This window comes from Typopeltis vanoorti, chromosome 23 (assembly GCF_054136105.1).
Source record: "Typopeltis vanoorti isolate ZY-2024b chromosome 23, IOZ_Tvanoo_1.0, whole genome shotgun sequence".
Classification (NCBI taxonomy): Eukaryota; Metazoa; Arthropoda; class Arachnida; order Uropygi; family Thelyphonidae; genus Typopeltis; species Typopeltis vanoorti.
In genome coordinates, this window is record NC_143571.1 from 66,272,503 (window position 1) to 66,299,130 (window position 26,628).

The window sequence follows — 26,628 nt, forward strand, 5'->3', positions numbered from 1 at the left end:
TCTAAAACTTAAGTGGCATAAAAGGCTTGAACAAATATGATAAATCCTTAATATACAAGAAAAATTCAGGTCTTTTATGACAGTAATGTTTGTTGACAGGAAGTTAGTAATGATGTAAAGTCTTCAAATAGTACTATCGTAATATCCCGTACACCCCTTGGGGGTACATGTCAGGAATTTGATGATGATGATGATGTTTATAAGAGAGCATTATATACCTAAAGCTATAAAAGTAGGGTGGGAGTGGTTAATAGAAATGGGGGATGATATTTTTACATGCCCTATTTTACACAATAACAACATACCATTTCTGTACAAAGAAAGAGATTCTAGGATGGGTTCACCATCAACTAACTGGTGAGGCAACTTACCATTGTAGCTTTTCATAGAAAGCAAATGATATACAAATGAACCAAGTTCAGTAACCATTGAGGAAGTATAAACAACACATTGCAGATGCAACTTGTCCCGATTAATGGACTGGGGTTTATAAATACACACTTTTCTACTTCAAAGGCGATGTATTCAACAGCAGCAGCAATCACTTGCTATTTTTGGCATCATCTGTACTATTACTGCTTAAGCTGAGATCTCCAACACTTCCAACAGAGGGCACTTTATCATCACCTACATCTGAACAATTTTGGCTAAGGCTTCCATTAGGAGAAGACTGTCCTGTCCCTGGAGATGAGCCATAATGATTGCATTGATGATTACCACTTACACCTGTAACACAAAGTTTTTAAAAATTAAGCATATGATTCACCAAACTTAAGTTTAAATGTTTTTTGTGTTTGCTATGAGTTGATTTATGTAAATGTTTTTAAAGATATTATAAAAATCACATGTAATAATTATACCATGCCCAACATGTCAACAATTAACTTCTTATAATTTCTCTTAATTCCTTCAGCCTATTGACATTATATTTTTAATTCTTTTTAAATTTAATTTTTTTAATTCATTATTTTGGTATGTACTGTATGCCTAAATTAGAGGCATGCTTCCTAAGTGAGAAGGGAGCTCGTATGTTGAGGGGGGGGGGGGTAATTGTTCTTTAAATAGTTTTTAAGTTAAGTTATAATAGGTTATGTTTTGTATGTTATTAAGTACTTAAGTAACAGAATAACACCGTGCAAATTATTGTATTAATTATCTTAATACTTACCAGCAGATTTTATCTACTTAGAAGCTGTGCATGCTCCTCTTACAAGTATCTTCTTTGCATATGGTATACCCAGCATTCCTAGCATTAGACATTTACTGCAGAACATGTTTAACATGCACCAGACAGTTATACTTCAGGGATGAATGAAGCAGTTGGGATATGAAATCAGAAAGTCTTGAAGTCATTTTTTTTTGATTAAACAGTCATGAAATCTTAATTGTGAAAGATTGTCGTAATAATATCTACCACTCTTTTTGAGGGAGAAAGTGATGATTAGTTTATTTATTTTGGATTTTTTTTTACAGTATTGCTGTGGATAAATAAATATATATATATATAAATATCCACAGCAATACTGTAATTCCATTTTCCCACTGCATATTAGGCTGAATGGCACTTACCACAAGCAATTAACTCAGCTTCTTAGAAACCTAATTAATGCTCTGATAGGAGTGGTTGATCCTATCACCATAATACACTATGCAGATAGGATCAACCACCCCTATCAGAGCATTAATTAGGTTTCTAAGAAGCTGAGCTAAATGCCTGTGATAAGTGCCATTCAGCCTAATATGCACTGGGAAAATGGAATTACAGTTTTGCTGTCTTAGGTGGGATTTGAATCTTGGTATTTTTAATCAAAGAGCCTCATCAAAACAAACTGAGCTAAGGATACTCTATAGCAATACTACAGTCTTCTGTCATGGTTGGTGATGAAGACAAGTTGTGAAGTGTGTAGTATGAAGGTGAAAGTCTTGCAAAAATGTTTCTCATACAGATAGTATCCAGACTACACTTATATATTCAACCTTATGACAACCCGATCCAATTTGCCAATGCACTTGACTTCTTCCTAACAAGCTCACCTTCTAGGTATACTATAGTTGTTGATTCTCCTCTTGGTAACTCGAACCACAATCTCATACAAGTCTCTTTTGCCACAGAACAACCTTCACCCACCAGCTCACAGTCTTGTGTCCTTTGGCACTAGAAGGGTGCCAACTGGAAGGACCTCCACGATTCTATTCCTCCTTCCCATGGTCCGACTACTGCTTCATAACATGATAACTAAATACTTAAGGAATTGACAGCATACACTAGAAATATAAATTGAATCAACTTTAATATATACTTTCCGATATTTTGGCAACGTCACGTTGCCATCTTCATGGGAACTTAAGATAAAGACGCGTGCATGCAAGTACTACATAACAGCAAATGAGAAATGAAGCGAGGAGGCTACTGTTTTCCTAAAGTCCTGATGGTGCCTCCCTGGCAGGCTATATTAGGTGTTCTTGGCCTGAAGTTCTTTTGATATATTACTAATTATATGAAGAGCCAAAGGCTTCAACTTTTGATATATGTTTTATACACTTTTGATATATGTTTCCCAAATTTGGGACAGTCTCATGCATCCAAATTTGTTGAGGTTTGGCATGTTCCTAAGGGCTGAGGCTGATTCCATGAATAGTCTTTCATATTTGAACTTGCTGCGGTGCATTACTGTGGCTTTCTTCCACCTTATTCTGTGGCGAGTATCCAGAGCATGGTCTGCAAGCCCAGAGTGGTTGTACTGCTGAAATCGGATGTAGTCCTTGTGTTCTGAGATTCTGATATTTGCTGTCCTGCCTGTCTGGCCAAAGTAGGACAATTTACAGCTTCAAGGGACCTGGTATACACCAGGTAGGTCTAGGGGAAGTGGTTGGTCTTTAGTGGAGTGGATAAGGGATGCCAATTTTCTATATGGTCTGTAACAAGAGGTCATGTTTTTTTTAGGATTTTGTTGATTTTTTCTGGGGTGCCTCAGATGTAGGGAATAGTGATGGATTTAGAGTAATCTTTTTTGTGAAGGGGGGGAGAGGTGGGTTGTGGATAACTGGTTTTAGTATTTTTTGGATTTTTTTTGCGGGGGGGTAACCGTTGGCTGAGAAAGTGTTAAGGATGTGATTAAACCACAGTAATACACCGCAGCAAGTTCAAATATGAAAGACCATTCATGGAATCAGCCTCAGCCCTTAGGAACATGCTAAACCTTAACAAATTTGGATGCACGAGACTGCCCAAATTTGGGAAACATATATCAGAAGAACTTCAGCCCAAAGGCCAAAATCACCTAATATAGCCCGCAAAGGGGCACCATTAGGACTTTAGGAAACTGGTAGCTTCCTCGCTTCGTTTCTCATTTGCTGTTATGTAGTACTTGCATGCACGTCTTTATCTTAAGTTCCCATGAAGATGACAATGTGACATTGCCGAAATATCAGAAAGTATATATTAAAGTTGATTTAATTTATATTTCTAGTGTATGCTATCAATTCCTTAAGTATTTATCATGTTTAACCAGCGTATAAGCCTTTCTACAAGAATTACTATCATCCACGGAGATTCCATCGCACGCAAGGCCCACAATTACGGCATGAAGTGGTTGGTCTTTAGGGGAAGTGGTTGGTCTGAAGCTGAAGCTATCTAGACAACTGAATCGTCTGACCTTCCTAAAACGCTGCCGGGATAATCAGGTAATCCCAAATTGTGTAAAATTTAAGCACTGTTTCATTTCACAGAAAGCTCTCTGTATCTACAACCGAATGAGCCAGGCTTTACTTTGGGAGCAAATTAACGCTACACGCGGTTCCCTAGCCGATGTAAACAGAGCTATTTTAGCGCTAGAGATTGAGCTTTCAAATACGCTAAATCGTGAACTTTGGTCAATTCTACATGACATCTCGTGCACTGCGGCAAACAAAGAATTCAAACGAATATGGAGTCGACATATCAACAAGTTTGATAAATTAAAGAACTCGACGTCCAAACCAAAACTACAAACCAACACTGTAGTTAACCTTTCTTCAATCATCTTGAAGCCTGAAGCACTCAATGCTCTGTCATGTGGTCACAACTTCGCCATTGTTCCTAGGAAATTACCAGCCGAGGAATTAATGATCTAGATTGAACGCGGGATTCGCCACATTCCAAACCACATCGTCAACGATATTAGATTGGACGTAGCCCATGTTCTCAGAAAAGCAAAACCACCAAAAACCAAAAATCACAAAAGCAAGACCACCAATTCACTAATGGATATTCACCATATCCATTAGTGAATACAAAGTCTCTACAGGAATAGAAGAAAAACAAAGAAAGTTAGTTATCACCAAAGCGGATAAGGGGAACTGTGTAGTCATTATGATTGAGTACCATTGTGGTACTCAATCATAATAACTACACAGGTAAGCTTAAGCTTTACTATTAGATCGAGCTACTTACCTCCCCAATGAATACAATCCCACCAACTCACAAATTAGAAAACTCTATAGGCTCCTTAAGAAGGTCACTTCTTGGCATGTGGAGATTACTAACAGACTAAAACCATATAACTCTAGACCCCCCCCCCCCCGTATATATGGGCTCCCAAAAATACATAAAGAAAATGTGCCATTATGTCCCATAGTGGATGGTATTGATTCCCCACATAAAAACTAGCTAAATATTTAGCCAAAGCGCTCTCACACTATACTGGCAACACACCATCACACATAAAAAACTCAGCCCACTTCAAAGCCAGTATAGAAAACTCTACACTCCAACATACTGGCATAATGGTCAGCTCTGACGTCTCCTCCTTATTCACAAATGTCCCCCCTCAAAGAAACCTTAGAGCTAATCCAAGCTAAATTTCCTCCCAATATATCAGCCCTATTTCAGTTCACAATGAACTCAGGCTATTTCGTTTGGCAGGAAAAATTCCACAAACAGATAGAGGGGACAGCCATGGGTTCACCACTTTCCTCACCCTTGGCCAACTTCTTTATGAAGACTTTTGAAGAGAAAGCCTTAAACTCTGCCCCACAAAAACCTACCATATGGCTTCGCTATGTTGATGATGTGTTCGCTATTTGGCCACATGGCCCGGATACACTCCTCTCCTTCTTAACACACTTAAACAACCAACACCCTAGAATCAAGTTCACCCTGGAAAAAGAGAAAAACAATAGCCTCCCCTTCCTAGAGACACACTAGTCACCTGCCAACCTGATGGAACCTTGGTTTTCTCAGTTTATAGAAAACCCACCCATACAGGCAGATACATTCACCAAAAATCCCCCCCCCCCACTCACAACAATATGGAGTTATCAAGACAGTATTCAACAGGAATCTGTTCAAATGACCAAGCACTAACTACTGAACTAAATCACATCCTTAACACTTTCTCAGCCAATGGCAACCCCCCCCCCTCCCTCACAAAAAGATTACTCTAAATCCATCATCCTTCCTTACATCTGAGGCACCCCGGAAAAAATCAACAAAATCCTAAAAACACATGATGACCTCTTGTTACAGACCATATAGAAAATTGGCATCCCTTATCTGCTCCACTAAAGACCATCCACCAGGTCCCTTGCAGCTGTAAATTATCCTACTTTGGCCAAACAGGCAGGACAGCAAATATCAGAATCTCAGAACACAAGGACTACATCCGATTTCACCAGTATAGCCACTATGGGCTTGCAGACCATGCTCTGGATACTCGCCACAGAATAAGGCGGAAGAAAGCCACAGTAATATACCGCAGCAAGTTCAAATATGAAAGACTATTCATGGAATCAGCCTCAGCCCTTAGGAACATGCCAAACCTTAACAAATTTGGATGCATGAGACTGCCCCAAATTTGGGAAACATATCAGAAGAACTTCAGCCCAAAGGCCAAAATCACCTAATATAGCCCGCCAGGGGGGGCACCATCAGGACTTTAGGAAAATGGTAGCTTCCTCACTTCGTTTCTCATTTGCTGTTATTATTATTATTATTATTATTAAGAGAGACCTCAAGGGAGTCAGAGACTCATCGAGGCCACATACTACACACACCAACTATCATACTTATTTTTGAATTCATTCACACTGCTTGCACTCACAACATTCAATGGCAATCCATTCCAATCATGCACTGCCCTCAGAGAGAAAAATCCTGCCTCACCCTCATCTTAGTGGCCTTCATTCTCAGCTTTCAGGATGCCCTCTTGTCCTTATCCCACCCTCCATAAACTGAAATCCTGTATGACCCTTTCAGAAGTTTGTTAGTCTCAATCATATCACCCCCCCCCTTTCTCCTGTTTACCAGTGTCTGCAGTCTACAAATTCTCACTCTGTCTTCATAATCAGTATTCCACAATCCTGATATCATTTTTATCACTCTCCTTTTTACTCTCTCAATATATCAAAATCACAATGGAAACCAGGAGCACACAATAGTCCAAGTGAGTTCTCATCAAGGCCTTGTAAAGAGGCAAACTAACACATATGAATGTTCCTTTCAGCATGCAATTATCTTTTGAGTTGTTTGCATGGAGCCCTACATGGCCCCTGAACTTCAACTTCCTATCTATTAACACTCCAAGATCCCTAGCCTCATCAGTTTCTTCTAGTCTAATCCCACCAATATAATACAACATTGGATATTTAATCATGCTGAAGTAATGACTTTACATTTACCGATATCAGCAGCATTCCTGATTACCCTACCTATCTTTGCATCATCAGCAAATAGCTGTATGTCGCTTGTCAAATTCCTCCCAATATCATTAATGTACAGATTAAATAACAGTGGACCAAGCACTGATCCTTGTGGTACACCACTTGTCACCTTAAATCTTACAGAGCAGACTCACATCCACCCCTCCCCCTCCCATACCACTTTTTGATATCTGTCAGTCAGCCATCCTCTTATCCATGCTAATATTCTATAACCCAAACCCATTTTCTCCAATTTATACAACAGTCTACCATGCTGTATTCTGTCAAAAGCCTTAGCAAAATCCAAAAGTATCATGGTGTATTCATTCCCCTTGTCTAGTTCAATGGTAACATTGTTATAGAATGTGAGCAAGTTGCTAAAACATGACCTTCCTGTAGTAAACCCATGTTGTTCATTACAAAGTAGAGATTCACTGTCAATCCATTTCTGAATGTGAGCCCTAATGTATTCAGATCAAAATATCAAATTAAAAAGTTGATATAAATTTTGGGTACCTATGCGCAAATAAGTAACTATTTCAGAATTATTAAATACTTCAGAGAAGTGTAAATGGACACAAATGGGATTTTACAAGATCTAAGTATCTTTAAAAATTAAAATTTGCTCAAGACACTGTTATTAATTATCTATTATTTATTAAAAATCTGTTATTAATGTTATATGAAGATGGTAAAAACAGTGTTAATGATGAAATTAATTATTATTATTAGGGTGACTCCAGGGAGGCCCTAAACATCATGTTCACACAACTATTCGACATTCTCACAGTATCTATCATACCTTGCCTTAAACTCATTCACTGTCATAGCACCCACAACAGACTGGCAGCTTATTCCACACATTTACCACTCTAAAAGTAAAGAACCCAGCTCTAACACCCCTGCTAACCACGCTCTTGCCCAGCTTCCATAGATGTCCCCTAGTTCTCCCACCACCAGTCCTGATCTCAAAAATATCCTCTGAATTAATCCTATAGAAACCCTTTAGCAATTTGAATGTCTCAATCATATTTTCCCTTTTCCACCTATCAACCAATTTCTGCAACCCACAAATCCTCAACCTGTTCTCATAAGGTTCATTCCATAGATCTGCTATCATCTTGGTCACTCGCCTCTGGATCCTCTCCACCTCCTTCCCATCAAGAAGAAACCTAGGTGACCAAATCTGGGCACAGTAGTCGAGATGAGGTCTTATCAAGGCTTGGTACAGAGACTTGCTTGTCTCTGCTCGTCAAAGTATTTTTCAACAACCAAGTAAGTTGATGAGCTGATTTAGCCACTTTTGCAATGTGTCCCCTAAACTTATGTAGCACTTGTCTTTATCTTAAGTTCCCATGAAGATGGCAACGTAATGGTGCCGAAATATCAGAAAGTATATATTAAAGTTGATTTAATTTATATTTCTAGTGTATGCTATCAATTCCTTAAGTATTTAGTTATCATGTTTAACCAGCGTATAAGCTTTTCTACAAGGACTACTGCTTCAGTTCTTCTGATCCAAACCTGCTCTGACTGAATAACAGAAATCATCCTCAGAGAATGAAGGTTTTTATCCCTCATTCCACTCCAAATGCTAAGCCACCATTCAAGCCTATGTTCAAAAAAGTGTGCTAATGCTCTAAAAGAAAAAACTCTTTATTTACCACGAATGCTTCAAGACCAAAACGCCAGACTCCGTCTGCCTACTATGTAGCTCGCAACCGTTATAAAAGAATCATCACCAAGTCAGACTTTGTAAGGACCAAATACTACAAGCTCACCTCCTGCCCAAATGGCAGTCGCTCCTTCTGGTCCCTTACCAAAGCCATTGGACACAACTTCTGCTCACCCAAGTTTCCACCACTCTCATATCTGGATAGTACTGTAGTTACCTCACCCAAAGACAAGGTTTAACTTACTGGCATCATTCTTCTCTTCCATTTCCTATTGAGGACCCTGGGCAAAGTACCCTCCACATTACCAAGAATGGCTCCCTTCAGTTGCCCATAGTCTTCCAACAAAAAGAAATCCGAAGAATCCCCAATAACTGAACACAAACAAGGCAGCTGGTCCTGATGTATCCCACCTGTTGTATTAAAAAATTGTGCCCCAGAACTAACCCCTATCCTGTATCACCTCTTCAATCTATTCTATTCAACTTTCATCTATCCTACAACATGGAAGCACATCCAGCCCATCCCAAAGAAAGGTGATAAAAGTCAACCAACAAATTACCATCCAATTGTCTCATTTCTGTTCTCTCAAAAAGTATGGAGAAGGTCATCGACAACCAACTCTTGAACCATTTAGAGACATATCAACTAATCAGTGATCAGCAGTATGGATCTGCCAATCATATCTACAGCTGATCTTCTTGCTTTCATTACCCACCTCTGGGCTCAAGCCATGGAGAAATTTGGAGAAACTCACGTGGTTGCCCTCGACATTTCAAAGGCATTTGATTGGGTTTGGCATAGGGGCCTACTTAACAAACTGTCATCCTATGGTCTGCTTTTCTCACTCTGCAACTCAATCTCCATCTTTCTCACTGGTCACTGCTATGTGTCATGATGGACGGTTTACTCTCCTCAAATTTCCCCACCAATGCAGGAGTACCCCAGGGTTGTTCTTTCACCACTCTCTTCCTCATGTATATAAATGACCTGCTCTCTCAGACTTCCAATCCTATCCATAGCTTTGCCAATGATGGTACACACCATTCCTCCTTTTCTGTTGACAAACCTTGCAGTGTTCAAGTATTAGAATCCTCAAGAACCAACATGACCAGTAACCTGAACTCAGATCTCTTAGATATATCCCAGTGGGGCAAGGACAACCTTGTAAACTTCAATGCGCCAAAACTCAGTCCTGTCTGATCTCTCGCAAGAAAGAACTTACATCCCTCCCCCTTACCTTCAGTAATACTGAGATATCCAAACATGATTAGATTTCTCTACTCGGACTGACCTGCACCTCCAGTCTTTCCTGACACAACCATATTTCAACTATAGCTTTTGCAGATGCCAAAAGACTTGGTGTACTTTTTCACCCAAGACACTACTTCATGCCTCACAGCTGCTAATTCTATACAAAGCCCAAATCTGCCCAGCCATGGAATATTGCTCCCATGTTTGGGGTGGAGCACCAAAATTCTTTCTAAGATTGCTCAATTCTATCCAGAAGAGGACAATCTGGCTAATTAATGATCCCTGTCTCACATGCTCACTTCAATCCTTCTCTCAGATGTTTAATTTCTGCCGTGTGTCTCTTCTACAGATACTTTCATGGACAGTGCTCTGTGGAATTGGCCACTATCATTCCTCCACTCTCCTCCAAATCATTAAAACAAGAGCCACTGCTAACCAACACCACTTTACAGTCCATCTTAAACACACCGAACCAACTTCACTGCCTCCCAAGACACTACTTCATACTTTCACAGCTGTTAACTCTATACAAAGTCCAAATCTGCTCAGCCATGGAATATTGCTCCCATGTTTGGGGTGGAGCACCAAAATCCTCTCTAAGATTACTCAATTCTATCCAGAGGGCAATCTGGCTAAATCTGCCTTCCCCAAAGATTACAACCCTCAGCTATTCAAGCAAAATGTGAACAGATTCCTCCTTTCTTCTATTCCTCACACAGCACTAATGTGCTATAGGTCTTGTGGCCTTCCGTGTATGGATCAGATCAAAAAATAAAATAAAAAAGACTGGGTCACTGTGTGGCATGTCAATATTCCTACTTATCACTATATTCATACTCGCTGCCAAACATAACTGGATAAAGTGTAGTAACAGGATTGTTTGTTAACTGAACAGGAAGCTTCTTGTTGAATTACCATCAGGTTCAGTTTTATGTTATACTTAGAAGACAGCCTGAAGAACCACTTTATTATTGTATCTTTAAACTGTATGTGTGTGTGGGGGGGGATTTATGGATCCTTATAGGTATTTGGCATGCCTTAAGGGTTGTCTCACTGTTGACAATGCACATAAGAATGGGGAGAGGGAAAGAAATCAGATGTGCTCTACAGACAAAACATGACAACAACCATTTCACTCTCCAACAGAAAGGTAGTAGCATTTCACAAGGTGATAGTCATCTACTACCTTGGTGTAGAGGTCTTGGTGGTAGACATCTAGCTGTTTTTTATATTGTCTATCTTCAGTTCTGTTTAAAGTTTATTTTTCCTTTAATGATGATAAAAGTGTTTCACTCTGCTCCTGAGTGATTACATTTTACCTTCCACATAGATCCTTAAAAAAATTATTTTAAACTTCTCACCAAATTTTCTGATAAGTAATTTGTGTTTAGTGTTAAAATATTATGCTGATTTCTAAAGTAAAATAATTAATATATTGGTGTATTATTTTTTATAAGACATATACAAGGATATCAATTTTTTAAAACAAGTGTTTTGCAAATTTCATAACACAGTTTGCTTCTATGAACATAATGAACCCACTCACAGCCTTTCTTGGATGTGAGTGGGTTCATCATTGTGAGGGATGAGACAAACTGTTTGGCTCATGAAAAAAAAAAAAGTGCAAATCAGTAATGGCTAGTTTGGTATCAATCAGAAGAGTGGGTCAGCATAACAGGATCCCAAAGAAAAATGAAGTCACGCAGCGCATTGTAAATAGTGTATCACAAGATTAAACTATTTTTAATAAAAAGTGATTTTTTTCAATTAAAAAAAATTAACTTTTTATGAATACCGATGAAGCTCTAAAAAAAACAGCTTGTAGATAATGTAAAATAAAATTTTGTGGATTAATTTTATGTAAAACAATTAGCTTGTAACAGATGAAAATAACTCTTACCTGAAGTTCCTGCCTGAGAATCCATTTGGCTGCCTCCTTGTAAATGATCTTGACTGGCACTGGGACTGAGATTAGGCTGATTCTGATGCTGGTTTGGAATCTGTGGTTGAATGGAGGCAATGTTTTCAGGCCAAAACCTTTGTACTGGACGTGTGGACTGTGTTTTTGTCTTTTTAGCTTTGTGATTTGTGTCAGGATTACTGGCATCTAACATTGGCTGTAGTATTCGTCGACGTGCATTAATAAACCTGTAATCAGAAATGGATAGAACAAAGCAAAGCTAAGCAAAACCTTGACTTAATCTCTAAATTTCTACAATTATCTGTAAAACAGTTGCAATATGAATTCTGATAATTCATCTTGAAATTCTGAGTTACAGAGAATTGATATTGTATATTATCATATAACGTTATTTCAATTCATCAAGATTCCTTGGCTTTATCAAGCATTTTCAGAAAAACAAAAATCCTGAAAGTAACTGAAATTAAGGCAGCACTTACAATAATAAAGAGTATTGCCAACAGAATATGCACAAAAGAGATCAAAAAAAAAAAAAAAGGTTAATGTAAGTATGTTTGAAAAATTGTAACACTGAAAGAAACAAATGTATCATGAATCTTACCAGTTATTAACCTGAAGGAGTGTTAAGCTGGTCTGAGCAGCAATCTGTCTTTTTTCGTCCTCTGTTGGGTATGGATGCTGAAATTATATTTTTCCCAATATAACTGAGAACAACTTTAATTATAATCAAATTTTATTTTAATATTATTACTTTTTTTACTTATTTATTATTAATTACTATTACTAACTAAAAAAAAACTTTTTTAAATTAAAGCATTCTGCAATTTGCATTTAGTAAAAGATTAGAACCTATACCAAAATATGGAGTTTCTATGAATTAAGTAAATTATTATTAATAACATATGTCCAAAGAATTAATAGACTAATAGCAGGACACTACTCAAAGGGCAACATAACTATTATAAATAACCTTAAACTCATTGATTCAAGAAGAGAAAAGATATTATTGCATTTTGTCATATTTGTGTAATTTTTGCATTATTGTTAAATGTTACACACTGTATTGTGAATTTTGATTTGCAATCTCTATCCCCCCCCCTCAATACTTTATACTGATTTATCTGTAAAAATATATTTACAATTTGAATTTCAGTATAAATTGACAGGCTGGTTTGAAAATGTCTACAGGCAAGATGCAGCTCTGTTTGTTCATCCAAGAGGATGAAGAGAATTAATGACTTAAGAATTATCAACATGTTAGCACAAGAATATTTTAATATTTGCAAAATATTTGAGTCTGAAATTAACAGACTATCATTAGTGGCTTGATAGAAACAGTTTTTATAAGGTGGAATAAAACAATTGATCATTCAAAAGTAGAATGAGCTGCGTGATGTTACATTGCTAAGCACTAAAGAGAGATAAATTTCATCAGACTGATGAATAAATTATAGGTATAAATTCACAATTTCATACAACAATCTTAATTTATAAATTCAATTAAACATAACAGACTTTGTAAATTAAGATTGTTGTATGAAATTGTGAACTGATACCTATAATTTCTTCATCAGTCTGATGAAATTTACCTCTCTTTAGTGCTTAGCAATGTAACATCACGCGGCTCGTTCTACTTTTAAATGATCAGTTGTTTGTATTCTACCTTGTAAAAATTGTTCCTATCAAGCCACTGATGATAGTCTGTTAATTTCAGACTGAAGTATTTGGCAAATATTAAAATATTCTTGTGCTAATGTATTGATAATTCTTACTTTCATGTCACAAGTGTCTCTCAAGAACAGAATTCTGTTCCTACACGGGGAAAGATTTACCAAAAAAAAAAAAAAAACGGTAAACTAGGCAAACTATCTGTAATACAAGGTAAGCTACAAGCGAAGATCATTTTCTAAAAAAATGCCGTGACGATCAGATTATTCCTAACTTCGCTAAGATAAAAGAAACCATTAAATCTCCTGGTGTTCCAGGAGATTTAATGGTTTCTCTACAGGAACACCAGCTTAACTTTAATCCATAATCAACTCAGAGCAGCTAAACATTGCTATTAACATTCATCAAGTTGCTGATCTCCAAACTTTGATCCGCAACTTTCCGACATAGTTCTTAATGTGGATAAATACTCTACACAACATTCATTTAAAAAACAGAATTGACATCTAAATGGCAAATTCGATGTCCTTGTTTCCAGACAAATCAAGCCTTTCCATGTTCCAGATAACTGGGTCGCCCTTTAACGAGTAGTGAAATACTCATCTCTCAAAAGGACATGATTTTGCTATAGTCCCTAAAAAGATTCCTTATTTATATTTTCTGATTAACACTGAACAGAACCTGTCATCTCTGCAGTAAGGCTAATTCTCTCTGCCTAGAAGTTGCTCCCCCACTACTTAAAGCCAAGCTTCTTCTTTCCAACGTATCCCCTTCTGAAAAGAAAGCACTACATTCTTTAAGAAGCAACAGTCACCCTGTTATCACTAAAGCAGACAAGGGAAAAGCGACAGTAATTATGGATTCTTCAAATTACAGAAGAAAAAATTTCTCTTTTACTTCGAGATCGCTCAACATACCAAGAACTTGATCACAACCCCACTAACAGGCAACAGAATAAATTAAATTCCCTTCTATATGAGGTAAAAGTTTAGATGCAGACACTATAGAAAGGTTAAAAACTCATTTTGCAAGACCTATTGGTTTTATGGTCTACCCAAAATTCACAAGACAGACATTCGTCTCTGTCCTATAGTTGACTGAACTGATTCACCTACTTACCACATAGCCAAATATTTAGCAAAATGATTGAAATCACATATGGGCAAATCACACTCCTTTTTGAAAAACTCTTCTGATTTCTTAAACAATTTAAAAAATATCTCTTTACAACCTACTGATCTTATGGTGAGTTTGATGTAGAATCTCTATTCATGAATGTACCTATCAAAGAGACTTTACATTTACTTGCTGACATCTTCCAACAATCGTAAAATTATTCGATTTCATGATGCACTCTGGATATTTCTTGTGTCAAAACAAATTCTACAACCAAGTAGAAGGAATGGCCATGGGAAGTCCACTTTCACCAGCTCTAGCCAACTTTTATTTGGAACATCTAGAAGACATCCTTTTTTTCATCTATATACCCTCAACCTTACTTTTGGGTTAGATATATAGACGACATTTTTTCAGTGTGGCCTCACAACAGAGATTCCTTATCTTCCTTTTTAGCCAAAATCAATTCGTTACACCCTCGTAAGACGTTTACCATGGAGATTGAAAAAGACAAGTTATCCTTTTTTAAACATCCTTCTCATCCACTCACCTTCAGTTATTCTGACAACAACAGTTTACAGAAAATCCACTTTTACTGGACGTTACATACTCAAACAATCTGCTCATCATCCTTATCATCAAACAATCTGCTCATCATCCTTATCAAAAAACAGGAATCATAAAATGTTTAATTCGATGAGATAAAACTAATTGCTCAACTCTCCACGAATTACAGAAGGAACTTTCCACTATCAAACATTACATGAAATTAAATGGCTTCTCTGAGAAGCACACAACATCTGTTCAATTCTTACAATCCAATCCAGAACAACAAAGAATCAATACGTCAAGTTCCAATTCCATATATTTCCGGAATTTCAGAACCACTTTCAAGAATTCTGACTGAAAAAATATGATTTAACAGCCACTTATATCCCTATTAATAAAATATCCAGCCACTTCCCCTCTTCTAAAGATAAATGCTTAACTATGTCGCTGCCTGGTGTATATCAAGTTCCTGCAAACTGTCGTACTTTGGACAAACCGGACGCTCTATAGAATACAAGAACATCAATTGTACATTCTTCACAACAAATCCGATAAGTCTGGATTGGTGCAATATGGGATAGAGATAAGCCAGAACATTCTCTGGTCCAGGACTCGCTTTCTACACAGATGTCACTATAAATTTGAACACCTATTCAAAGAGAGTGCTCAGGCCTTACTTCAACACCCTAACTTAAATCGAAATGATTGCCTATCCTTGTCAAAAATATTATTATTATTATTATTCAGCCTCCATGGAGTCAAAAGACTCATCGTGGGAGGTCCTTCCTAAGAACATAAAGTCTGTCAAGACTCATCGAGGAGAAGTCCCCCCTAAGAAACACAAAGTCTATCATACCACTCCTTAAACTAATTGACCGTTCTCGCTCTCACCACTCCATCAGGCAATGCATTCCACGGTTCAACCACCCTCCATGCAAAGAAACCACTCCTCACCCTCTTGCTCACAGTTTCCTGGGAAAGTTTAATCTGGATAACACATTAAGTTCTCAATTGAGACTTTCTAATTCTTACATTAGTCTAATGTTATTTTTAATTGAATTTATAAATTAATATTGTTGTATGAAATTGTGAATTGATACCTAAAATTTATTCATCACTGTGATGAAATTTACCTCTCTTTAGTGCTTAGCAATGTAACATCACGCGACTCGTTCTACTTTTGAATGTTCAATTGTTTGTATTCCACCTTGTAAAAACTTTTCCTATCAAGCCACTGATGATAGTCTGTAAATTACAGACTGAAATATTTGCCAAATATTAAAATATTCTTGTGCTAACATGTTGATAATTCTTAATTTCATGTCACAAGTGTCTCTCAAGAAGGGAATTAATGACATTATAATCATCAAAATTTCCTGACAAGTAAGTTGGCAAATGCCCTGTGAAAATAAGACAAAAAGTAAGACTGGCTATGCGGGCTAAAGGCAATCCAAAAGAATTTTATTGTTATGCCACAAGCAAAAGAAAGAATAAATGTGGAAGAGTAACTTTACTGAATGCAGATGTACTCTAGTTCAGAAGCTAATGAGATTGTTCAATTAATTATTTTTATCGTAATCTAAACATCTACTGCCCACCATCACCACTAGAATTTTTTGTCTGCAAACTGCATGTGTTCTGAAGGCCAATTTGTCTGTATGTGGGATGAAAAATCCAAGTTTCTGGGAGAAAAAACCTTGCTACCTCCGCATGAGCTCAGCTAACTTACCTTCAGTTGAAAAAAACACAAAGATTCCTCCCATCACGATGAGAATTGAACTTAGGCTTTGTCACTCAAATGGTGCAATGTACTTCCAATTGCACTATGGAGGCACTTATTAATAAGTGCTCACTTTGCTAAGATATATCAACCAGGTGCATGTAACATGGCGCACAGTGATACTGCTACATTGGATGAAAAGTTAGAGGGTGCATGAAAATGAGGTTGAAGAGCTGTTGCATAACATGATAAGAATTTGTCATTAGCAACAGATGCAAGATCAGCATGTTTGCTAAAGGAATGTTCAACTGAATTGGCTAGTCCTTTCACATGTTTGTATAACTTGAATCTCAGCTCAGGAATGATACCACAGGAATGGAAGGAATGTATGAAAGTTCCATTGTACAAGGGTGGAGCAAAAACTGATAGGTCTAACTACCGACCTATCAGTATCTCTGGTGTAGTAGTGAAGATTTTAGAGAAGTTGGTAAGAACCCACATACAGAAATGGGGAGACAAACAAGCTATACTCTGCAAGGGGCAGCATGGGTTTACTAAAGAAAGGTCATGTTTTAGAAATTTGCTCATATTTTATAACAGTGTTATGGCTGAGTTGGATAAAGGGAATGGATACACTTTGATAATGTTGCATTTTGCTAAGGTATTTGATAGGATACCACATGAAAGTTGTGGCATAAACTGGAGAATATGGGATTGGAAATTTTCATTATATGGAAAGTGGGGAGAGAACACAGAGGCATCTATGGAAATTAAGTTTGTTTGCAGTCAAGAAAGGGATAAGAGCTAGGTTTTTCTTCCACAGAGCAGTGAGTGGAAAGTTTGCCTTTAAGGGTAATGAGTGCGTAATCTAGTGTGAATAAGTTTAAGGGAAAGTATGACAGCTGGTTTGGATGTATAGCCTCCCTCAAGTCATTGACTCCATGGAGGTCTCAGATGATGATATAATAATAATAACAACAATAAATGATAACAGTTGGAAAATCCACACAAAATACATTCTGTTGCAATTTCAACTTACCACAATATGCTGAAAGAGCCATGATCTCATAATACTTGTGGCATGTTTAGGAAGAACACCTCTCTTCTGTTTTTTCTTACTTAATAGATCATCATCTTCATCCCCACTATTATTTAAAGGAGTCCTTGGAGCTGAAAGAGAAGCTTTTTTTTTTAAATGCTGCAGCATGTGGGTTCAAATTACCATCTGCAAAGAATTTTACTTGCATAAAAGTGAAATTTAATAAGCACATTCTTCCATCTTCTCTGTTAATTAAGATATAAAAACTGAACAAAGTCACTGATAAAAGTATAGTTATGAATTTTTTCTTAAAAAAAAATCCTTGGTATTATGCAAGCAATCTTTAGACAAAATACAAACAACATTTTATTGGCCTAGGAAGACAATTTCATTAAAAGTACAGACAGTCAATGAATGTGTGGAGATGGTTCACATAATGCTATCACTTTTTAGATTCCAATTATCAAACAAATCTAATTACTGGAAAATATTATAAAATTAAAATTAATAAAAAATGAAATTGAATTTAAAATCAAGGATTTGCTCATACCTGTACTTATACAAAACTTGAAAGATTTTTTTTTGCAGTATAACAGAATGAAATGGAAATACACAGCTATTGCAGCTTAAAAATGCTCCAAGTCCTTACTTGTATTATGATGTAAAATATGCAAACATGAGATGCTGTTGCAGTCTATAACAGATAGCATATAGTTTTAGTATTCACATATAAACTGGCAAAATACTTGGCCTAGATGTGACAGCATACTTAGGACAGAACATGCCATAATTTAAAAAACTTTAAAAAAAAAACTTAACTAAAGGTGACATACTATAAGTTTCAATAAGCCAAGCTTTATGAATATATTGGTTGATAATTACTTTGAGATTTATTAATCAGCACATTTATGAAAACTTTTCATCTCAAATGACATCCTTATATAAATGTTTCTTCCCTCACTTGGCTGGTTGTCATTACTACTGCAAGGTAAATTTTGGAGCTAATGATTTTGTTTTAACATATGTTATGACAACTTTGTACAAAGGATGGCTGGTTAGAATAATACCAGTTTTTGAATAAAACTTGAGACACTCCAGTGAATTAAATTCTATATACAGGTACATTAAAACAGGCGGCAGTAAAGAAGCATACACCATCAATGCAGAAGGTCTCAACTCGGAGATCGAGTTTTTCTGGACTTCTCACAGTGGATATGATAGGAACAATTATTTTATGTATGTATCCAAAAATGCTAAAGATTTATGGAGTGTTAGATTAATGATAAAAAGGAACACATTCCAAAAATGAGAATGGTGTTACCAGGAAGAATGGAAGTGCCTGAGATGGTAAAAATAGAAGTAACATGGAAGAGCTTAGGCAAGAGTTAATGAAAATGAAGAGTCAGGTTAAATGTATGGAGGAAGATATTGAATGTTTAAAGAAAAGAATAACTGATGTAAATGACAAGGAGACTAATAAGAAGAAGCAGGTATTTAAAGATAATAAGGTTGCTTTATATGGTGACTATTATTAAAGGTGTGGTAAAAAATAAGGTGCATAAGACAAGTTTTACATGTGGGATAATAAAACAAATATTATTATTATTCAGGCCTCCATGGAGTCAAAAGAATCATTGCGGGAGGTCCTTCCTAACAAACACAAAGTCTATCAAGACTCATCGTTGGAGGTCCCTCCTAGGAAACACAAAGTCTATCATACCACTCCTTAAACTCATTGACCGTTCTCACCACTCTAACAGGCAATGCATTCCATGGTTCAACCACCACGCCATTCCTTTTGTAACTTCCAGGGATGGCCCCTTGTCACCACTCCTTCAAGCTGTTCCACCAAGTGAAACAACTCCTCAGTGTCAACCCTGTAACCACCTCTCAACAGTTTAAGTCTCAATCATATCACCTCTCCTTCTTCTATCCCAACAAACTCTGCAGTCCACATTCCCTCAGCCAATCCTCATAACTAACATTGTACAGTCCTGAAACAATCTTTGTTACCTGCCTTTGTACTCTTTCCACAGTTAATTTATCCCCTTCAAATCCTGGGGACCAAATTTGAGAACAATAGTCTAAGTGTGGTCTGATCAGAGTCTTATACAACGGAATGATAACTCTTTTATCTCTGAAGGTTAGTGTCCTTCTCATTATTGCAGCAATCCTCTCTGTGTTACCTTCACCACCTTTGCAATATGTTCCCTGAATTTCAGTTTTCTGTCAATCATCAACCCGAGATCTCGTCACCCCCTACTTCCTCCAGTATAGCTCCTCCAATAGAGTATGCAGCATCCCATTGATGTTTCCCAAACCTCAAGAACTTACATTTTGCTGCATTAAACTGATATCCCCATTCATTTGCCCATCTATCTAGCTTATTCAAATCCTCTTGCAGGACTACCACATCTGCACTATTACTAATAACCCTTCCCAGCTTCGCATCATCTGCAAACAACTGAATATCCCCCTGCAATCCACTGACAGTGTCATTGATATAAAGGTTAAACAATACAGGTCCCAGTACTGAGCCCTGTGGGACCCCATTTGTAACCCTTTGCCTCCTTGAAACTGCCCCACCATACACAACTCTCTGATACCTATCGGACAGCCAATCCTGAATCCAGTTGACCAACCTGACATCCAGACCCATGTGCTGCAACTTAAATATCAGCTTATCATGTGCCACCCTGTCAAATGCCTTCGCTAAGTCCAAGAAAATGGCAGTATATGCCTTTCCCTCATCTACTGCTCTTGTAAATTTATTATAAAAGGCTAGCAATAAAGAGAGAATATTACTAAAACAAGAGTGCGCTTTCACAAATCCATGTTCACTCTCACAGATAACATTACCTTCATTTGCCCAATGCTGTATACGGTCCCTCACTAATTTCTCCAAGATCTTAACTACTGATGACACACAAACTGGCCTATAATTAGACAGTTCCAGTCTGCTACTGCCCTTATGCAATGGTACTATCTTACCTTCCTTCCATTCCCTGGCACCTTTCCCAGAGCCAGACTTTCATTGAAAAGTCAGGTCAAAGGAGCTGTCAGTTCTTTAGCACATTCTCTCAAAACGCATGGTGAAATACCATCCAGATGCTTTGGATAGAAGGAACGAATGAAGGAATAGGCATCAGAATTAGCATAGTGGTACACACAAACAACTTGGATGGTAAGACAAGGAATGTGGAAAAGGATTTGAAGAAGTTGTTGCAGGAGGTGAAGGATAATAGTGTCATTGGGAAAGTGGTTAGTTTTTGTTGTCCAGATATAACAGTAATGAACTGAGAAGAAGAGCAATGATACTGAATGACAAGATGGCTGAACTGCGTCAGACAGAAAGTGTTCAATTTGTGAATGTATGGAATGATTTCGAAGGAAAGTTAGAATGGTTCAAAGCTGAGGATGCATTTGAAAGGGTCATTCTGAGTTGGTTATAAGAGTACTCAGGGTTCATAAGAAATTAGTGCCATTAAGAGTTAGAGAGAGAGAGAGAAGGTGAGAAGCAAGTTGAGAAAAGGACAGGAAGAGGATGGATACAAAGGTGAAGAAATAATTACAGCAGGACAGGGTGATAGTGAAAAAGGTGGGGATGATAAGAATATGAATGAAAATCAGAGTCAGGATTAGGGATACAAGGATGGTCAGAATGAAGAGGGAAGTGCACTATAGCAGAGAGAGAGAGAAAAAGAGTAAAGCATGATTGTGTTGATGGGGTGGCCTCAAAGAGTGAAGAACTTATGTTTGTATACTAATGTATGGAGTATCAGAAATAAAAGGACTGAGTTTGTAGCATTGATCGAATCAGTGTGCCCAAAGATAACTGGCATAAGTGAAACTTGGTTGACAGAGGATGATATACTGCCAGGACTTGAAATGGTAGCATATAGAATTTGATAGGAATATGAAGAAATGAGGGGAAGTGGGAAGTATTGTTAATGGTAGCAGAGGAATTGTATCCTTCAAGAGTGGAACTGGGAAATAATAGTATATGTAGAGATTTTGAAGATGTCTGGTGTGAAGTTGAGATCAACAGAATAGTATATCTAATAGGATGCTGTGATAGGCAAGGGAATGTGAAGAATACTGATTGTGAAATAACAAAGTAGTTGGGCAAGTAAAAGGAAGATGAACCTATTGGGAAATTTTAATTATAGGAATGTGGATTGGAAAGAAGAGAGAAGAGATAGTGTATAGTAACAAGGAGAGTGAATTTGGTGAGTTTCTGCGGGTTAACTATCTAAAGCAGCATGTGATGGAAGCAACATGAGGTTTATCAGTGTTAGATTTGGCGATTTCCTCACAGGATGTGGTTGTGAATGACGTATCAACACTGCCACCTGTCGGTGAAAGTGATCATGAGGTAATCAAACAGGAAAAAATTGTTATCAAAAAGGTTTATATATAGAAGTATAAGCTGGGTGATTATGAGAAGTTGTTCCGTAGTCAACTAGCATCAATACCTTGGGTCGATGAATTGTGTATAAAAGATGTTGACAAAGCATGGAAAATGATAAGAGTGTATCTAGCACAAGCAATACATAACTGCATACCAAGAGTTAAGCAAATAAATGGAGTAGGAGCATGAACAGTGAAATCAAGCAAGCAGTATTACAAAAGAAGTTATTATGGAGGAATATAAGGCAGTTTGCAGTGAACAGATGCATGAAGAATACAAAGTGCAGGTCAGAAAAGTCACAAGCATAGTGTAAAAAAAAGTAGAATATGAGAAGAGATTGGCCAGTCAGGTCAAAGCTGTCCAAGGAATTTTTCTGCTATATGGCAAGCAGGAGGGAAAAATAATTATGGCAGATTGACACTGGTGTATAGTTATGATAGCAGAATAACCATAGAAAAAGATATAGCGAATTATTTAACAAATACTTCATCAGAAAATATCATAGTGGTGTGAATGATGCTATGCAACATGTAGAAGGATTATATCAAGTGCTGCTTGGGTTAGATGGTAATAAGGCTGTGGGATTAAATGACATATCACAATGTATTTTTAAAGAATGTGCAAGAGTTAGCAATGTCCTTGACATGGTTATTTAATGAAAGTCTTGCAGTGGGGAAGATTCCTAAGGAATGGAAAGAAAGCAAAATAATACCTCTCCTTAAGCATGGTTTGAGAACAGAAGTTTCCAATTATAGACTGGTCTGTATATCTGCAGTTGCAATCAAAATGTTGGAAAACTGGTTAGAAAGAGAATACAGGATTGGGTTGATGGACATAAGATTTTCTATGATGGTCAGGATGAGTTTGTGAAGGGCATGTCTTGTTTTAGTAATCTGCTTATGTTTTATGGTAAGGTGATGAATGTGTTGGATAAGGAAAAATCATATACAGTGATATTCTGGGACTTTGCAAAAAAGTGTTTGATAGATCATTACATGATAAGTTGGTGTACAAGCTGCAGAGCATAGGAATAGATAGTACATTGGTTAGATGGATTGGAGATTGGCTCTGAACAATATCAGCCTCAGAAAAGGAAGGAACCAGTGGCATCCCTCAAGAACAGAACATTTGTTTGCATCATCAGCAAACATTTGTTTGCTGATGATGCAAAGTTAGGTAGAATAGACTATTTGCTTGGACAAATGAGTGGGGCTGCAGTTTTAATATTAATCAATGCAAAGTGTTAAACTTTGGGACCTTATGTAATTCCACCAATTACAGTATTGGTGGAACTGTGCTTCAAGATGTGAATAAGATTTGAGGTCTTGAAGTGAAGGTAGACTGTGGACTGAAGTTGTGAAGGCACATCACAAGTGTTGCAAAGACCACATCATAAAGCTGCTACGATAAGAAGTCATTGACATGCACTTCTTATCATAGTATAAGGAGGTGGTGATGCCTCTATAAAAGGCATTGGGCAGACCTCATATGGACTACTGTGCTCAGATTTGGTCACCTGGTTTTCATTGTGATACAGAAACACTAGAGATGGTCCAAAGACAAATGAACTAAAGTGATATCAGAACTTTATGGATTACAGAGGTTGGTAGATAGGAGGAAAAGAAGAAATGTGATAGAAAACCTTCAAGTTAGTTAAGGGATTCTATCAGATTAATACAGAAGGAATTATAAAAACAGTGGATGTTAAGATGGAAAGAACGAGAGGCTATCCCTGGAAGTTGTATAAAGATGTGGCGAAGAAGGGTATGAGAAGTTGATTTTTTACATTTAGAGTGTTGGTGAGTGGAATGCACCTGCTGGAGTCATTGTGAATGCAGGTAATGTAAATAACTTCCAAGCTCATTATTTCAGACATATTGTTGGTTCAGTGGGCCTCCCATGATGGATCAACTCCATGGTGGTTACCAAAATAATAATAATATTAGAGTACTAGTTACCTATACTGGTTACATTTTTTCCAACACTGAATCCAGACACTGTAAACATTTTCGTGAAATGCATGGCCATGACTTTTGAACTATTCTTTTATACACAGCTTAATTTCATATCAGTATTAAGCAATGTCTCTTCATGTAGTAAATCTTTAGAGATTTACTGAATAAAAGTCACTTGGAATTAAGTCCAGTCTGCAGCTAGATAATAGTTCAGTTAAATATAGTATGGAAAGACAATCATCTAGCCTTAGCTGTCCAACCTTACCAATTATTCAGTCTTGGAAATTTGTAGTCTATCAAGTATGCAGTCCAAAATTATTGTAATACGTGGGAGATGTCTGTTGATAACAATCACATATCTAATTATATGAAGAGCCAAGGGCTTTAATTCAGCGACATGAACTTATTTAAGTTAAGGGATATTACATCCCATATTGTTTCATAGCCGAATAAGAAACTCAAAGAGTTTCATGGTGAAAATATAAAAACTATATAAAGTTCGTGATTCCAAGTGTAAGCAAATACCTGGATAGTACAACACCTGATCCATTTGGTAGTGCAACACTGAGGCAACTCATAGTAAGGATGGAGCAAGCTCCGATCACTATTCTTGGTATTTACCCATAATGTGAAACCTAGCTCCTGGGAGCTGTATTACTGTTCTACATTATGAGAGAAGGTCACTACCCAGACCGGTTTCAACCTTTATTGAGGTCTCATCAGTGAGTAGGTAGACCTAGATAATACCAAGTTTGTAGCAAACAGAACTTACATACCCTACTATGAGGATTGCCAAGAAGGTGTCTTAATAAATTACTAATTATATGAAGAGCCAAAGGCTTCACAATTTGGAGACATGAACTTATTTAAGTTAAGGGATATTACATCCCATATTGTTTCAAAGGCGAATAAGAAACTCAAAGAGTTTCATGCCGAATATAGAAACATATAAAGTTCGGCGATTCCAAGCGTAAGCAAACCTGGATAGTGCAACACCTGACCCATTTGGTAGTGCAACACTGAGGCAAATACCAAGAATAGTGATTGGAGCTTGCTCAATCCTTACTATGAGTTGCCTCAATGTTGCACTACCAAATGGGTCAGGTGTTGCACTATCCAGGTATTTGCTTACACTTGGAATCGCCGAACTTTATATAGTTTCTGTATTCGTCATGAAACTCTTTGAGTTTCTTATTCGGCTATGAAACAACATGAGATGTAATATCCCTTAACTTAAATAAATCACATATCTTTTTATATGCAGCTTTTTTTCTTTTTTTTTTCCAAAATCTATCACACAATATTTATTTTTGTTGATAGTGTCATCTGAATTTCAAAAAATCTGTCAAAATAATGCTTTCATTATTCTAAAAGATGGTTGATAAGAGTTTCAAACCTGACTTTGGAATTTTCGTGTGGAATACAATTTATGCTTCCATTCTCAGACTGTGCAGACAGCCTTATATTGGTAGTACAAATGAATTCCATTTTTAGAGATGGCACTTAGATACAAGGAGGATCTTCTAAAGTATGTGCTTTTTATTTTATTAATTCATCTTTCTGGAAATACTTTTATTGGGATTATATTGATCAAGTGCATATGACAACAACTAAGTTATACCAACTAGTTTCACCAACTAAGTCTGTTGGCATCTTCAGGGTACATAATACGGCACTAAAAAGTAAAAAACTGTTACAAACTATAATCAACCGATTCCAATTATATTAAACAAAGAACAGAGCGCGTACAATAAATTCATAGAGCGTGGATGATATCACTTGTTATTTAGGAACGTTCTATAGTTGGCACTGTAATTCAGTTCTGGCGAGTTCAAGGATCTGATAAGGGTCTTCCAGATCACGGGCAAGATTAGTCCTTGGTTCCTGTTAAGGTTTTGTATACAGCGGGCAACTGTTGTGGCCTCCTTAAAAATTCGGGAGCGGAAGTCCTCCTCCATGTAAGGAATTGTGCTTCTATCCCACGCTATGGTATGGTTCGTTCTTGAGAAATGAAAAGCTAATCCCGATTTTTCTTCTCTGTTATTATTGACATCACCTATGTATTCTTTCTGCCTAATTTCAAGGCTCCTTGAAGTTTGGCCGATGTAATTCAAGCCGCACGAGCATGGTATGTTATAAACTCCATCATATTTGGAGAAAGGATGGATATCTTTTGGAGATCTTAAGAATTGTCTAATCGTTTCTGTGGGTTTAAAGGCCACTCTTATTTTATGTGGTCTAAGGAGTCTAGCAATCTTATTGGAAACTGTCCCCAAGTATGAAATGACGATGGTAGAAATATAATGTACATCATCTTGTTGGCTTTGTCGGGGTTCAGAGAAAAGTATCATGTGGACGAGTGTTCGAGGAAATCCATTCATGGTAAGGTTGGTGGATATCAGGGATAGTTCATCCTGGAGGTCTTGTTGATCTGTTGTAAGGAGAGAGAGGCACGGTTCTTCAACATATGTACAATACTAAGTTTCTGAGAAATGTGGTGTGAGGAAGTGAAATGTAAATAACGTCCTGTATTGGTAGGTTTGCGGTAAACTGAGAGGTTGATACCACCATTCGGAAGCTTCTTAATTAAAGTGTCCGGAAATGATAATTTGTTATCTTCTTCAAGTTCTAGAGTGAATTTGAT

At 37.1% G+C, this 26,628-nt stretch overlaps 1 protein-coding gene across 1 annotated transcript in view; it reads right to left on the reverse strand.

The window, feature by feature from the left end:
• Positions 1–293: 293 nt before the first annotated feature.
• LOC150093923 (homeobox protein PKNOX2-like) overlaps positions 294–26,628 on the reverse strand; it is a 134,239-nt gene continuing 107,904 nt past the window's right edge. The window contains 4 exon segments of the mRNA XM_090412922.1: positions 294–726; positions 11,506–11,753; positions 12,128–12,204; positions 17,619–17,742. Coding sequence (XP_090269048.1) covers positions 542–726; positions 11,506–11,753; positions 12,128–12,204; positions 17,619–17,742 — 634 coding nt within the window. The 3' untranslated portion in view covers positions 294–541.